Consider the following 17,554-nt stretch of genomic DNA (forward strand, 5'->3'; position numbering starts at 1 on the left):
GAGTACTGCTCTCCCCTCTGGGCTGGTGCTCCTGCCTCCCACCTTTCTCGGCTTCACGCTGTCGAAGATCATCGGCATCTCCCGCAATGAAGCTGAGTCTTTGGGCCTCTCACTCAATCATCGCAGGTTGGTCGGTGGTCTTTCTGTCTTCTACCGACTCCTCTCCAGCCTTGGCCCCCCTGCTCTCTCTGCGATTTGTCCCCACCACATTTCCACAGGGCGCTCAAGGTCCGCCAACAACCCCCTTCTGGTAAAACTACCAAAATCACGAATCACTGCTCATCTTCACTCTTTCATTCCTCTTTTTTCCCGCCTTTGGAATAAACTTCCTCACTCTATTCTTTCCCATTCTTCCCTCCAGGCTTTCAAAACAGCTGTTCACCACCACCTCTTATCTTCCCCCATCCAAATCCTCGATCTTTTCTACCCCCGATAATCCACCCAAGCCCACTTCCTTCATTTCTCCTGCTTTCCTTCCTGAAAGTCCCTGAAATGTCCATCTTCTCTTCGCCATGTTCCCCGTCCCATCCCCATCCCTCTCCCTTCCACAGTTCACCTAATGTGTCTGTTCCCCGCTGTTTTGTCCCTTCCACTCCCGTCCCTCTTGTCTCATGCCTCCTTGCTGTGAGTTGTGTGTTAGCTCTCGTACGAGCCTCGACCAAGGTATACAAAAAAAAAAAAAAAAAGCAAACCCCTCAGGTGGTGCCCCTAAAAATTCCAGATTAACTGCCATGACATAATCGATGGAAAGATTGTCAGCACGCAATGGATGACAGCTGCACAACTCACTTCAGATCCATAAGAAAGTGAAGTTGATGAATACCTGATCAATAAAATTCAATAAAATTAATTCTCAATAAAATTCTCAATGCGGAGGAATCACAAGATTATGACGAGAGTCAAAATCATTATGTAGATGGTGCTGTCAGACTGGATATGTATGAACCAGGGGTAGAGATGATGTCAGGGGAGTGACAGCACCAATCTGGATTAATTTTTGGAGTGCGGGGCCAATCCAGCGTAAAGTGCACCAAATATTATTAAAATCTTCCTTCCAATGTATTTCTTCAAGAAAGGAACACGATTAAGTGTTAAAATAAGCCATATTGGTTACTTTAACCCAACATGATGTTCTGTGTCTGTGGACCTTTCAGCTTTTTATGTAAGAAGATTTGTAATTCCGGTTACCACCAAGTCGTGCTATTCGATTCACATTCACATGGAGAGAATTGGGGCCTTTCCCCCACCTTGAACTGCCTCTCCCAGAATATGCTACACTGACAGAAACCACACTTGGAGTACCCTTGGGCAACACACAAAATTTTGGATTTGGTTCATTGGTTTTTGAAGCATATATAAACAAATAAATACGTACAGAAGAGCCCTTCCGTCCGTGAGTTTCCCCTTTGTGTATTCACTCTTGCGATTAATTTATTGAGGCAAGGTTTGCGAACTGCGGTCATTGCGGTCAAATAATCGTGGATTGGTGAACTATTTTTCACATTTATTCACCTAATTAATATGGGCCGTCAACGCAATAACTCTCTCAAACCTGCGACATCATCATCACCATCACCTCCATCAAGTCATCTTTATCATCACCACCATCACATTATTGTATCAAGTTTATCATTATCTATCATCATTCCAGCAATTTCTGTGTGTCTGTCTGTCTGTCGACAACCCCTGGTCCGATAGAATTGAAACTTGCCAGGTATATTGCTGGGGCCCTGTGGATGTGCCTTTTCAAGGTTTGATATTAATCGGACGAGCGGTTCCCAAGTTATGGCCATTTATTTACCAACCAATGACGGGACATGGTGCTATGACGTCACGATTCACGTCATAATTCTTTTTTTTTGCACGTACGGGCACGCATGCACGGGCACGTACTAGTTGTTATTAAATGCATAGGTGAAACTCCTTCCGTATTTTACGGAAATCCGTATTTTTTTAACGGCCAATTCGGAGTTTTCCGCATGTTCGTCATCAGAAAGGCGTGCTGCGATTATAGGGAATTTGTGTTATTCTGAAATGCTGATTCGTTTCTTCACCCATTTCATCCAGATGGTGTGAAATGCGAATGTAATAACATCACATGACCACAATTATGTGAATTACTCCCATGGTAGTTTTTATGAGCTGTTTTTGTAGAAGGTAGTTGGGTACAAAATCTTACAAGTGCATTCCCGTGATTCGGTGTCCGCCAGGCAGGAGACCGTGTATGTGTGTCGGTGTTGTGTATCCGCCTTTCCTCGCCGGCAGATTCGTCTGTATTGAATTTATCACGTTGGAATGGCATTTATGTTCGTTTACATTAGTGGTTCTCAAAGTGGTCCCTACCGCCCCCCATTGGGCGCTGGGAACTTTCAGGGGGGCGCTCCAGACTCCACGAGTGGGAGGGGGGCGCTGGCAATGATTTGGGGGGCACTGGCGATTTTGAGGAGCAGCGGCGATTAGGAGCGCTCATTGGGCTTCCTGCAGTCTGAACAGGTGACCCGGCGCCATTCGGCAAATTGGCCATACAATGCCCATTGCGGCCCTTCTCGTTTGCCATGGCGCCGTCCAGAGAGAAATTAAAGACAGGCAATGGGACAGGTAGGCCTTTTTGTAAATAATGAACACATTTTAAAATGTATTTGTTCTGAAAATCATCAACTTCTTCAAGCATATTACAGATTTGTTTACCAACAATGCAAGTCAGTGTATTTTTTTTAAATACACACATGGTGTGAATACCATATACATGTGTGATGATCCGGCAGCGCAATTAGTAGTGAGGGGGCGCGAGTGGTGAGGCGGCGCGAGTGGTGAGGGGGCGCGAGTACTGAGGCGGCGCGAGTACTGAGGCGGCGCGAGTGGTGAGGCGGCGCGAGTACTGAGGCGGCGCGAGTACTGAGGGGGCGCGAGTGGTGAGGCGGCGCGAGTGGTGAGGCGGCGCGAGTGGTGAGGCGGCGCGAGTACTGAGGCGGCGCGAGTGGTGAGGCGGCGCGAGTACTGAGGCGGCGCTAGTGGTGAGGCGGCGCGAGTGGTGAGGCGACGTGAGTGGTGAGGCGGCGCGAGTACTGAGGCGGCGCTAATGGTGAGGCTGCGCGAGTGGTGAGGCGGCGCGAGTACTGAGGCGGCGCGACATTGTGTTATAGGCGCGTCCTGTTGTAGCTACCGTTGGAAATGTGAATAAAATGTTTTTTTGACACGCAGGGTGAAAAATCGATGCGCGTGCTGAACAGAGACCGGAAATATATAATTATTGTTTGGCCTGATCACTGGTGTTAGTCTTTGGACATCTTGGCGTATTGATTTCGTTATTCAAAAAAGCTTCACGTCCGGTCGGCTTCAAGATGTCGGCCTCAAAGAAAAAGTGTCGTCAGTATTCCGTTGAATACATCAAGTATGGATTCATTCCATCCCTGACGAACACGCAGTTACCGATGTGTTTGTTGTGTGGTATCACGCTGTCCAATGAAACAATGAAACCATCTCGACTGAGCGAGAACCTGAGTAAGAAGCACAGTGATAAGGCTCGCGCAGAGGTCAGCTATTTCCAATCGCTGAAAGAGAAATTTGAGAAGCGATCCACGGTAAAGACAATGTTCAAAGCCAGCCAAAAGCTCGTAGATAAAGGACTGGAAGTGTCGTATAAGCTGTCATTGCTCATCGCCAGATCTGGAAAACCGTATTCAATCGGCGAACAGTTGATCAAACCGGTTGTTGGGGAAGTGATAAAAACTGTTATTGGCCAGGATCCGTATCCAGTTCTCTCGTCGATTGCTCTCAGCAATGATTCCGTGGCCATGCGGATTGATGAAATGTCATCAGATGTAGAAGATAAGCTGTGTTGTGAGCTGAGAAGCACGCACTTCGCCATCCAGCTGGATGAGTCCACTTTGCGTGACAGTTGAAGCTCTGTTACTCTGCTACGTTCGCTTCATCCCTGCTCAGGAAATGGTGAAATTGTTGTTTGCCCGCACTCTCCAGACCGATACGAAGGGTTCTTCCAAACGTTGGAGAAGTACTTTACTGATAAGAACATGCCGATGGAGAACATTCTCACTTGCGCGACGGACGGTGCACCAGTGATGGTTGGCCACCAGCGTGGTTTTATTGCGCCTCTGAAGAACCAGGTACCGTCCGTGTTCGCCATTCACTGTGTCGTGCACCGCCAGCATCTTGTAGCAAAAGCTCTCAGCACCAGACTTCATACATCACTCCAAATAGTAATCAAAGCAGTGAATAAAATCAAGGTGTCGTCTCTGTATGATTGGCTGTTTCGTCAGCTTTGCCAGGAGAATGATGAACCATTCGAGAGGCTCTTGTTGCATACCGAAGTTCGATGGTTGTCCAAAGGCACTTGTTTGACCCGTTTCCATGCCCTCTTCTCGACAGTGGTCGAGTTTCTGTCGGAAATTGATACAGAGTTATCGGAGAAAGTGAATGTGATTGAGCATGATGTGGCTTACCTCGCGGACATATTCACTATACTGAATGATGTCAACAAACAACTCCAGGGTGACCATATGACACTGATTAAAGCAAAGAAAGTGATCGGCGCGTTCGTAACCAAGGCGACTCTGCACAGACAAATCCTCGGCCGCAGAGATACGTACCGCTTTCCCCGGTTGGCAAAGGAAACTGCTGTTTCTGATGAAGAGCTGCTCGTTTATTGCAATCACCTTGAGAAGATCCGTTAAGATATGGAGCAGCGTTTCAGAGACGTGCTAGAACTGTCGGTGCCAGCATGGGTGATCAACCCATTCAAATGTGACATTCGAGATGTGAAGCGCGAATTACAGGACGAAATTATCAACTTGTGGAATGATGATGAGGCGAAGGCAAGATTCTCGCAGCATGAATATGGCAAATTCTGGATTCTGGAACGGGGCGAATACCCTGCAATGTGGACAGAGGCAGAACTGCTGCTGATGGCGTTCCCCACAACATACCTCGTTGAAAGAGGGTTCAGCACCGTGATGGTGCTGCCGATCAAGTATCGAAACCGCCTTGACATTACCAAGAGGGGCGATCTGCATCTCTACCTCACTGAGATGGAGCCAGACGTTCGTAATCTCGCAGCGAGTCACCAGGCCCACCCTTCACACTAACGGTATTTGGGCCTTTGATAACAGATTCCCAGTTTGCCTCACCTGGACCTGTTCTGCTGAAACATTGTAGGTAGTGCAAAATAAAATAGAAAAGTAAAGTAAAATAAAGTAAAATATTATTCAGAAATATTTGGCTTCTGTTACTTTTGCTTCCTATCTACATAAATTCGGACTATCCTATTGCCCACTGGGTGTCCGACCACGAACGATAGGACAAGGGGGCATTGAGCCGGTCCAAGAGGATAGAAGGGGGCGGTAGTCAAAAAAAGTTTGATAACCACTGGTTTACATTATGAGTGTTTGTTAACATTTTATTTTGTTACATTGATGGTGTAGTATTAATTTGTGATTGGGATGATGTTCTTTGGAATGAAAATATAGAGATTAAGTTGAAAGAAGACAGAGGAGATTGTAAAAGTGGGCAGGGATAAGGAAAAGGTGGGGTTTCCCTGATCGGAATGGAAGATTGTGATGTTCATTCATTCATTCCTTGTACGTGATTTATAATAGCTGTTGAAGACTGCTTGAGTTAACACCGAGACGGGACTTACTATTTATCCTCGGTAGAAGTTTTTTTTCAATCGTCTCACAAAAGTTCAAGGAGAACTTGCATGCCATTGTGATCTGTAGCAGCATCATTTTGGCTTTCATGCTATAATCTATACTAATAAAAGCCAGTGTGTGTGTGTGTGTGTGTGTGTGTGTGTGTGTGTGTGTGTGTGTGTGTGTGTGTGTGTGTGTGTGTGTGTCGTTGATTGGTGTCGTCATGTGTGGGTTTTTCCCCAAATATCACTTTCATTTGCATCGTTTTTATTGTTACAATATGGACAGGATCATCCTGAAAATGCATATTTTGACATCAATTTTTCAAAATGTTCTGGGGGAGCATATCCCAGGACTCCGTGAGGAAAATTTCGTTTTTCCTTTTTTCAAAAGTTCTGCAGTTTCACCCATGAAAATGTATATTTCATGATGTTAATAAATCAAGAAAATATACTTTATTTTATGTTCTTCATGCAGGAAAAGTTGAACGGCCCTCGCTGAAGCGCAGACCTCTGCCAGGCTGAACAGTTTACATTTTGTATCCCACTGATAGGTCTGATCTGAATCAGGACCTTAACCAAAATCAAATCGGCTTGTTCTTGTCACCTGTTCAACTCATCCACAACTTTTTGAGATATCATGCTATACATAGTTGTTGGCCCCATCTCTCAATGGTGAAGCGCTTCAAAAATTCTCAGATTCTCATATATATATATATATATATATATATATATATATATATATATATATATATATGTGTATATTTTCTCCAGTGTGTACCCCGGTCAGAATAGGTACACCGTATCCCTGCGTGTCGTAAAAGGCGACTAAAAGGGTTGGCGTCAGGAAGGGCATCCGTCCATAAAGACATCGCCTCAAAAGGAAACCATGATGAGTACAACTGATGGGCAGGGTACAGCCCGAAGTACCCCGTGGGGGTCCTCACCCCCTCTCCTTAAAACTCAAGGTGGGGAACCCGATCGAAGCAAGGGAGGAAATTTTTCCATTTATGATGACCAATCGTCTGATGCCCCACGTGGAGATCGGTTTCTGAGGTTTGGTACATGGAATGTAGGGACAATGACAGGGAGATCTAGAGAAGTGGTTGAAACATTGGTCAGAAGAAGAGTGGACATATGTTGTGTGCAGGAGACACGGTGGAAGGGAAGTGGTGTGAGAATGGTGAAGGGAAGGCAGGGGCAGAAGTACAAGTTTATGTGGCAAGGGTGCCCGGAAGGCGTGCATGGTGTTGGTGTCATGTTTTCTGAGGAGTTTGTAGACAGTGTAGTGAGTGTGACTTGAGTGAGTGAAAGGTTGATGATGGTGAGAATCGTGATCGGAAATCTCTTGGTGAACGTCATCTCGGGATATGCCCCGCAGGTCGGTCGAAGCGATGAAGAGAAGAACATGTTCTGGCGTGCGATGGAGAACTTGATGGAAAATGTGAAAGATGAAGAAGTTGTTGTGGTTGGAGGAGACTTGAATGGACATGTGGGAAGGAGTCCAGACGGTTTTGAGGGAGTCCATGGGGGTTATGGATATGGTGTGAGAAATGGAGAAGGTGAAAGGATCTTGGAGTTTGCTGATGGAGCTGATTTGTTGATCTGTAATACTCAATTCCAGAAAGCGAATAATAAGCTTATTACATACACGTCAGGTGGGTTGACGACAACCATTGACTACCTGATGGTGTGTCGGTGAGATAGGGGAAACCTTCCGGACACAAAGGTGATCCCAGGGGAGGAGACTGTTTCGCAGCACCACCTGGTTGTCTGCGATATAAGGGTGAAAGGTGCGCGGAGAATTCGGCGGGTGAAGTACCAACCGAGGATGAAGGTGTGGAGGTTGAAAGAGGCGACAGTGAAGGAAGCATTAAGAGAGAGGCTGAGTATGGTTGAAGATGATGTGGTTGAGCTTGAAAGTGGTTGGATGTCAATGAAAGATAGTCTATTGGGAGCCGTTGGTGAGGTATGTGGATGGACAAAAGGACCACCGAGGCACTCGGAAACATGGTGGTGGGATGATGAAGTTGGAAAGACGATTGAAGAGAAGAGGAAGAAGTTCAAGGAATGGCAAAAGGCAAAGGATACGGTGGAAGAAGAGGCAGCACATGAAAGTTATAAGGAAGCCAAGAAGGCTGCAAAGAAAGAGGTTGCAAAGGCGCAGGAGGCCCATAGGAAAATGTTCGGAGAACGCTTGGATTCGGAGGAGGGTCAGAGAGCGGTATTCAGGATTGCAAAGCAGATAGCGAGAGAGAGATTTGATGTGACGGGGTGAGTTGCTTGAAGGATGAAGTGGGACAAATTGTTGTGGATTCAGATGGAATTAAAGGAAGATGGAAGAGATATATGGAAAGGCTGTTAAATGTAAAAAATGAATGGGATAGAAACATCGAGAGTAACCCAGTTTTAGGATCAGCAGAGAAGATAACTGAGAAGGAAGTTGAGGAAGCTACAAGAGCAATGAAGAGTAGAAAAGCAGGAGGGCCAACGGGAGTTGTGAAAGATATGTTGAAGGCAGCGGGAAGTTGGGGTGTGAAGAGAATGACAGAGATCTGTAATCTGGTGGTGAAAGAAGGCCGCATTCCAGTGGATTGGGAACTGAGTACCCTCGTCCCTCTGTACAAGGGGAAAGGTGACCCTCTGGACTGTGGCTCCTATAGAGCAATAAAGTTATTGGAACATGGAATGAAGGTATTGGAAAGGGTGTTGGAGAAGAGGATAAGGAAGAAGGTAAAGATTGACGAAATGCAGTTTGGATTTATGCCAGGAAGAGGAACGACGGATGCGATTTTTATTGTAAGGCAGTTGCAGGAGAAGTACATGGAGAAGAGGAAGAAGTTGTTTTTTGGGTTTGTTGATCTGGAGAAAGCATTTGATAGGGTCCCATGTGAAGTTATGACATGGGCATTGAGGAAGTTAGGAGTGGAGGAATGGTTGATCAGAGTAGTGATGGCCATGTACGAGAGAGCACGCACAGCCGTAAGGACGAAGGATGGGAACAGTGGTGAGTTTGAGGTGAGGGTAGGAGTGCACCAGGGGTCGGTACTAAGTCCACTTCTATTTGTAGTTGTGATGGAGGTGCTGGCTCGGAGGGTAAAGGAGGGTTTACCGTGGGAGCTGCTGTATGCAGATGATCTGGTTTTGATTGCAGAGAGTCTGGATGGACTGAAGGAGAAGATGAACAAGTGGAAGGAATGTATGGAGGAAAAAGGTTTGAAGGTGAATATCGGAAAGACGAAGGTGATGGCAAGTGGTAAAGCATGTGGTGAGGTGGAAAGGACTGGGAAGTGGCCGTGTGCTGTGTGCAGGAAGGGTGTCGGAGTGAACTCCATTCAGTGTACAATGTGTGCTGAATGGGTTCATCGAAAATGTAGTGGGGTGAGAGGGTCATTAACCAGTGTGGCAGCCACATTCAAGTGTAAGGTGTGCATAGAGGGAGCAGCAGATGAAGGAATTGTTGAGTTGGATCTTGGAGATGGTGTGAAGCTGGAAGGGGTGAAAACATTTTGCTATCTCGGAGACATGCTGAATGGAGAAGGTGGATCAGACTCTTCGACGGTTGCTAGAGTGAGATGTGCATGGAAGAAGTTTCGGAAACTGAGTGGCGTGCTGACAAAGAGGGGAGTGTCGTTGAAGCTGAAGGGAAAGGTGTATGCTACTTGTGTGAGGAGTGCGATGATTTATTGGAGTGAGACATGGGTACTGAACATGGAGCAGCAACAAATGCTGGAGAGGGTGGAAATGCGAATGGTTCGTTGAGAGAGAGGAAGACAAATGATGACTTGCGGAAGATGATGGGAATAGAGTCTGTGATGGAGGTTGTGAAGAGAAACAGGTTGAGATGGTTGGGTCATGTGTTGAGGAAGGATGAAAGTGACTGGGTGAGAGGAGTGTTGGAAATGAGTGTAGTCGGAAGTAGAGGACGGGGAAGACCGAGAAAAACTTGGCTAAATGTGGTGGAAGAGGAAATGTGGGCAAGGGGATTAAGAAGGGGAGATGCAGAAAACAGGGTAAAGTGGAGAAGATTGTCATGGGGCCCGCAAGGCTAACCCCTGCTTTAGCGGGGAAAATGACCTTTAAATGCGTGTGTGTGTGTGTGTGTGTGTGTGTGTGTGTGTGTGTGTGTGTGTGTATAATATATTTATTTATGTTTATATATATATATATATATATATATATATATATATATATATATATATATATATATATATATATATATATATATATATATATATATATATCCATCCATCCATTGGAACCATACTCTGGACAGAGCGTCAGTGCTGCCGAAGCAGTTTCCTTGGCTATTGGGCACAATCCTGGACGGGTCGCCACTCCGATGCAGGATACTCGAATGACTCGATCATCCGAACAAGCCGGTAGTCATTGTCTGAAGCCACCATTTGGGGTGGTCTGAACCTCACTGGGGTCTGAAGCCACCATTTTTTTTGGCCATACTCAACCATGCCTTAACTTGGGAACAGGCCACAACGATTTCTTAACGATAAAGTTTTTTTTTCTACTTTCCTCACTCATATGATTGAATGCTGGTTCATCATTGCTACAAATTCCTGTATACATCGCTTTTGTGAGTGCTATCATTTTCAAATTGGAAGCTTGGAGTGATTTCCTCCATTACAGGATGCAATTTTCTATGATTTTCTCTCACGGACTAATTAAAGTGTGTATCGAAATATTATTTCGGTTTTGAGGATCGGATATCATCCGGATTAAATAACTGTCGACATCTGGAGTGAAATTTGATAATTTAAAGAAATAATGTTATGTCTTATAACTAAGTCGATATTCTTATTTACTTCAAGCAAGAAAGGCTATGTTCCCTCCTTTTCCATGTATACACAAGAAAATGTGAAACTTCTAAAACATTAAACTTATCTTTTTCTACTCTTTGGCAATTTATATTGCGTGAACAAAATATTTAGGAATGTGCCAAAATTAACCAGCTTCATTGAGCTATATGATTTGATGCATTCACTGCTTGACCTTGCCCCCTTTCCCCCAGAGGAACTGCTTATTCATAGCAACTGCCAGATTTGTGACTATATTTTCAGAGGTTTCGCGAAGTGCTTTACAGGGAGTCAAAGCAAATTGGTGAAAAACATGTTTTAAAATAAAGCTGTGACATGACACATGCTCAGACGAGCAAGCAACGTTACGGATCATCTGCAATGTTTATGTCAAGGGTGACTAAACTTTGAGATGTCTCCAGGGTTGTTCTACATTAAGCAGCAGTGGTACGTCGTGCTCCGTCACCCTGAGCGAGTTGTGAAATAACACTGGATTTCCCAGCCGTTTGCCATATTAACGTGTTTTCTAAATTACCGAGCCAAATTTTTTTTCCCATCCATCACACAATGTTTGTGAACATATCCCTTAAATGTCTTTATAAATGCAACGTTGTTTTTCAGTAAAAGCTACTCAAGGTTTCTGGGTTGTATACAGTACGTACTTTAGTCAGGAATCACACTGACTCCAACCTGCCAATTCCCGAAAAATTGCTGATATCGGCCAAGCACTAGTGTGTTCTAGTGTGTGTGTGTGTGTGTGTGTGTGTGTGTGTGTGTGTGTGTGTGTGTGTGTGTGTGTGTGTGTGTGTGTGTGTGTGTGTGTGTGTGTGTGTGTGTGTGTGTGTGTGTGTGTGTGTGTGTTACATAAAGCATCACATATATTCTCTGGTAACTCCCCTACCCTGACCCCTCTTTTGTTCTTTGTCCCATCCTTGCTCTACCCTCTCCCAGTACAATGCAGCATGATCCTCCCACACCTCTCTCTCTCTCTCTCTCTCTGTCTCTGTCTCTGTCTCTGTCTCTGTCTCTGTCTCTGTCTCTGTCTCTGTCTCTGTCTCTGTCTCTGTCTCTGTCTCTGTCTCTGTCTCTGTCTCTGTCCTCTCTCTCTCTCTCTCACTCTCTCTCTGTGTCTCTCTCTCTCTCTCTCTCTCTGCGTCTCTCTATCTCTGCGTCTCTCTCTGCGTCTCTCTATCTCTGCGTCTCTCTCTGCGTCTCTCTCTGCGTCTCTCTCTGCGTCTCTCTCTCTCTCTGTCTCTCTGTCTCTCTCTCTCTGTATGTCTGTCTGTCTGTCTGTCTGTCTGTCTGTCTGTCTGTCTGTCTCTCTTTCTCTTTCTCTCTCTCTCTCTCTCTCTCTCTCTCTCTCTCTCTCTCTCTCTCTCTCTCTCTCTCTCTCTCTCTCTGCGTCTCTCTCTCTGCGTCTCTCTCTCTGCGTCTCTCTCTCTGCGTCTCTCTCTGCGTCTCTCTCTCTGCGTCTCTCTCTCTCTGCGTCTCTCTCTCTCTGTCTCGCTCTCTCTGTCTGTCTGTCTGTCTGTCTGTCTGTCTGTCTGTCTGTCTGTCTGTCTGTCTGTCTGTCTCTCTCTCTCTCTCTCTCTCTCTCTCTCTCTCTCTCTCTCTCTCTCTCTCTCTCTCTCTCTCTCTCTCTCTCTCTCTCTCCCTCTCTCTCTCTCTCCGCCACTCTTTTCTCCCCCCTCCCCCCAGTATTTCCATCCGTGAAGTGACAGGTGGTATTTATTTGCTTGTATATAATATATACTGTCAGAACCTCTGTATTTGTGGTTGATAAAATGGGACCTGGTTCTAGATTTTTGCACCCCTGTGCTTGGTGCAGTCACATTTTTAACCTCCACCATCTTCGAAGATGGATGGAGGTTACTGTTTTTACCCCTTTCTGTTTGTTTGTTTGTTTGTTTGTGAACAGTATTACGGAAAAACTCCTCGACAGATTTTGATGAAACTTGGTGGGGGGGTTAGGTATGGTCCAAGGATCATGCCATTTAATTTTGGACTTGGTCCCCCCCCCCAAAAAAAAATTGTTCGAGAAAAAATTTTTTTTTTGCATTTCTCCATGTTTTAAGTGATTTCCAACCCCCCCCCAGAATTGTTACCCCCCCCAATTTTTTTTTTTGCATTTCTACATTTTTTAAGTGATTTCCAACCCCCCCAAAAAATTACCCCCTCCCCTAAAAAAATTTAGAGAAAATTTTTTTTTAGCATTTCTACATGTTTTAAGTGATTTCCAACCCCCCACCAAAAAAAAAATTTGGAGAAAATTTTTTTTTTTTGCATTTCCACATATTTTAAGTGATTTCCAACCTCCCCCCCCCAAAAAAAATTTGTTAGAGAAAAAAAAAATTTTTGCAACTTTTTTTTCAACAAAATTTCAGAATTTTGTTTTTTCAACAAAAAAAAATTTCAACAAAAAAAAACATTTCTGCATGTTTTAAGTGATTTCCAACCCCCCCCCCCCCCCCAAAAAAAATGTTGGAGAAAAGAACTATAACTCTGTCAGCACTGTTGACATATTTAATGAATAAGATTTAAGGTTCACTTGAGTGACCCAGCAGTATTGGCGGCGGAGGTTTTGCACTCTCCCGAGTGCTCCCCCTCTAGTTTGCAGGTGTTTTTGTAGTTTTTCGCAGCCATATTCGTGGGGTTTTTTCGTGGGCGTATTCGTGTTTTTTTATTTACTTCTATTTTTTCATGCGTTCGCAGTTTTTCGCGGGTGTATGCTTGGTTTCTTTTTTCATGTTTTTTTTTGCGGGGTTGTTTTTATTTTTATTTTTGCGATTTCTCGTGGGCGTTTTCCCGATTAAGGACTCCCAGCTTAAGGTTCATCAGATGAATGGTACACACACTGACGTGAACATTCCCAGGGTTATGTAGCTGAGCGGAGATTCAAACCCAGCCTTGACATCTCAGAAGCGAGTGTGCGTACCACTTGGCTATGCTACCATCCCTCCTCTATGTTGAACTCGTGTTTTCAAATCTCTGGCCAGTTTTGCTTTTCATTAGCTTGCTGGCAGGTTGCAAAACAAGCACCTGCTGTGCCTGGATGCCTGTTTGGTGCATGATCTCGGCATAGCTCGAGATGGTCCCATGACATTTTTCACAAGCACACTTGACACTTGTGCGCAGCAGCAGGATAAGAGCATCGAGGCCGAAGGATGGAGGGAAATCGTCCTATATATATAGAAAGGTTGAAGGGCAAAGCGACATCGCAAACACGCAGGTGCAGTAAAACCCCTCGATAAAAACAGCCATCATGACAATGACACAGCTATCACCTTACCAGCCATAGCATACAAGCTTTCTTAGGAGCTGTATACTTATTACGTACACAAATGTGGTGGAATTTTTTGACCCCTCCCCCCTATCTCCCCCGCTGCCTTCCAGGTGGTTCATAGTATACCCCCTCCCCTTTACCCCTATAAACACCAAACATTTCTCTTTCTCTTCTATCTTCACACTCCACCCACACTCCCCTAGTCTTTCACTCTCCTATCTGTCATCTTTAATTATTTTCTCATCAACTCCTCTGTGCATATGTCGCAAATAGACGGATGGTTCCTTGCAAACACGACAGAGGTCTATGAAACAGCTCATGTAAATGAATTTATTAGTGTGTGAGCACGTATGTAGTTTAAACTTCCCTAATAAGAAAGGTTTAAAAAACAAAAATCACTCACTGAGCATAATGACGCTTTGCTTCTTTGCCATCTGCATTTCGTTGCTTTTGCTTTTGCGCATGCAGCAGCGTTGCTCAGCACCATGATGGTCCAGGTTGACGGAGTCACTCCTGAGACCCATGATCGTACGAATCATGAGAATGCAAGCCACGGCCACGGCGATCAGTACGAAGATGTAAGTGATCACACAAGAAAATACCAACGCATGGTAGATTCCTTGTTTATCGGAGAGACTCGTACAGATGGTGATGTTCATAAGCAGTGGGCAATCACTGTACAACGACTTCAACGGGTTCTCTATACCTGTGCCAAAGAGCATTGGAAACCCAGTGAAAAAAGCCAACAACCACACCACGCACAGCATGACCCTGGTCCGAGCAGCGGACAACGCTTTTGCCCGAAATGGGTGGCAGATGGCAAGGTAGCGCTCGGCGCTGAAGGTCAAGATGTTCAGCAGAGTGGCGTAGGTGCAAATCTCCCAGAGAAAGTAGTAGGTCTTGCACATACCGTCTCGACCGTGGAATTGATACCAAACGAGCTCGGACAGATCCATGGGGATGCCCACAATGAGCACGAGGAGATCGGAGATTGCCAGGCTGAGCATGTGAAGACGCACAGCACGTTGCAGGCACGTTTTCCGTCCCTGGACCGCGAGTGCCAGGTACACAGTGATGGAGTTTCCCAAGACCCCAACGGTCAACAGCACCACGTACACAGCCGTAAGGACACCTTTGACGGCATGACTCAGCTCGAAGGGAAGGCCACCACCGCAATCCATTTTACGTGACATCGGTATATTATTATCAATCAAGTCGAATTCGCTAATTAAGTGAGTACATCGATCTAATTACCATGGGAAAGGGAAACTGAAACGGCACGTATGACAGCGACACGCGAACTTTGACTCGACACCTACAGACACCACCTTCGGATGTTCTCAAAATATTTGCGTCAAAGACCTCTGACAAGTTGTGAACCATTATAATATATCTTCTCGACTATTCATTATGATGAGCCAACAAAAGAGCAGGAATGAAAAGGTTCGAATTACCAGCAAAGTGTCCCGATGAGTACCACGTGATCATTTCCATATGATTTGGCTTTCTGCGCATTCATGGAAACATGTGATACCAGTCACAGGAACCGCAGACAAGACCTTTTCAGGATTTCTAACTGAATGGCGAGTATAAAAATGCACCTTCCTCCGAACAGGAAACTGATGGAGCGGTTATTTAAATGGTGGAGACGACTTTGAAAGGCAGGGTTAAAGTTTAACCGCGTGAGCTGAGCAAACAACAGCCTGAGCAGATGCCAGCGGAACTTTTGTGATGCCCTTTATGAGTTATGTTTGTTTGTTTTTTCTTCTTGAGTAATACATAAAACTTTGTTCATTCAGTGCATGTGACTAAGAGCCTAAACTTTTTATTTTTCCTTTCGACAGCCTTTCAGAATGTTCTCCCAATGAGATGCTAAGATGAGTTCCCAAATACAAAGAACTTCAACACAGCAGGCCATTGTAGGCACATCAAGCCTGCGCTATGTTTACCAACCTATGGTTGTTTGTCCGTGCTCCATCCTTTTTTAAATGCTGAGCGTCGAGCAAGGAAGCAGCAAGTACAATCAAAAATTTTTTGGGTTATGACTCAGACGGGATTCGAATCAGCAACCTCCAAGGCTGAGTGGATGCTCTGACAACCATTACGTCACTGAGTCTGGTATTACGTCACTGAGTCTGATTAGCTCTTCGAGGCCTTGTGGCCTCGTTGCCTGCTGTATTGAGTGAACATTAGCTTGCCTTTCAACAAGCCCACACTTGCTTGGGGCCAGGGTGGGGATTATACATTCATTATTATTGTTGCCAAATTATACTACTATTATTATTGTTGTTACTATTATTTGTATTAATTAATATATGGTTTGTTGCAATGTTATCATTATTTTTTGTTTTTTATTTTGTCATGAGAAAGCTCTATGAAGCTACCCTATACACCTTAACATGGTGTGTGTTTAAAATGTGAGAATTATTCCTGGTTCTTTGTCGTTAATTGGCCGAATCAACTCAGGAGATCATGCCGATCATTTTGGTGTATCACTTTAACGCATTATGATGCTTCAGTGGAACTCCTCAATAAACATGCCTCACACACACAGACACACAGACACACACACACACACACACACAAACACTTATAATAGAGGAAGTCCAAGACACTCCGAGGTATATATTTTTCAACATTAAGTGGATCAAATTAGAAAGAAAGAGTAGCCTCGTTTACTGGGAAGAGTAGCCTCATTTACTGGGAAGAGTAGCCTCGTTTACTGGGAAGAGTAGCCTCGTTTACTGGGAAGAGTAGCCACGTTTACTGGGAAGAGTAGCCACGTTTACGGGGAAGAGTAGCCTCGTTTACTCGGAAGAGTAGCCTCGCCTACAAGTCTCAAGTGACAGGAAAAGCGAGCAAAAATATCCGTCCCCAGTGATGGGAAAAGTTTTAAGTTAATCAATCAATTTAAATAATATTTCATGGACTTTAAAAAGGTTAATGGTGTCACATTTTTGGTTTCTCTCAGAACCAAAGCTCTGCGATATTTATACTATTATGGATTTGGAAGCCATTTCCACACCAACAGACAGCATTTCCCAAGCTTAGTTATCTCGATAAGTATGTGTTTATCGTTAGGGTTCCCTACCTGTGTCTCATGGGAATTGCATGTCTGCGCTGCGAGTTACTTTTTTAGTCAGGGTTTTTGCAATACCAATCGAGCCTACAGCCAACCGAAACCATCACTCCTTCACTTCGCGCCATTACACACGCATGTCCAGCCACGTACGTGGGCGGAGATTTCCATTGCCTCAGATCGAGACTCCGCCCAGGAAGGAAGGGGCATGCCCTTTGTCCAATCACGCACAGAGGGCGACTTCCCCACGACACCCCGGCCAATGAGGGTTGAGATTGTCACAGAGGGCGACTTTCTCACAACACCCCGGCCAATGAGGGTTAAGATTGCCACAGAGGGCGACTTTCTCACGACACCCCGGCCAATGAGGGTTGAGATTGTCACAGAGGGCGACTTTCTCACGACACCCCGGCCAATGAGGGTTGAGATTGTCACAGAGGGCGACTTTCTCACAACACCCCGGCCAATGAGGGTTAAGATTGCCACAGAGGGCGACTTTCTCACAACACCCCGGCCAATGAGGGTTGAGATTGCCACAGAGGGCAACTTTCCCACGACACCCCGGCCAATGAGGGTTGAGATTGTCACAGAGGGCGACTTTCTCACAACACCCCGGCCAATGAGGGTTGAGATTGTCACAGAGGGCGACTTTCTCACGACACCCCGGCCAATGAGGGTTGAGATTGTCACAGAGGGCGACTTTCTCACAACACCCCGGCCAATGAGGGTTAAGATTG

The 17,554-nt window shown here is 45.2% G+C and overlaps 1 protein-coding gene across 3 annotated transcripts in view; it reads right to left on the bottom strand.

Annotated features, from left to right (window-relative positions):
* Nucleotides 1–15,461, bottom strand: part of LOC147030175 (G protein-coupled receptor 39-like) — a 48,646-nt gene extending 33,185 nt beyond the window's left edge. Inside the window, exon 1 of one of the 3 annotated variants that reach the window (XM_085873968.1) lies at nucleotides 14,142–15,459. In XM_085873968.1, the coding sequence (XP_085730094.1) occupies nucleotides 14,142–14,931 (790 nt within the window). In that variant the 5' untranslated portion in view covers nucleotides 14,932–15,459. Of the gene's footprint in view, nucleotides 1–14,141 lie in introns of all 3 variants that reach the window. The other 2 variants (XM_085873966.1, XM_085873969.1) reach the window with 2 other exon arrangements.
* Nucleotides 15,462–17,554: the final 2,093 nt, after the last annotated feature.

The sequence above is a fragment of the Eptatretus burgeri genome, chromosome 3 (assembly GCF_056783735.1).
Source record: "Eptatretus burgeri isolate ZD-2024b chromosome 3, Ebu_testis_v1, whole genome shotgun sequence".
Classification (NCBI taxonomy): Eukaryota; Metazoa; Chordata; class Myxini; order Myxiniformes; family Myxinidae; genus Eptatretus; species Eptatretus burgeri.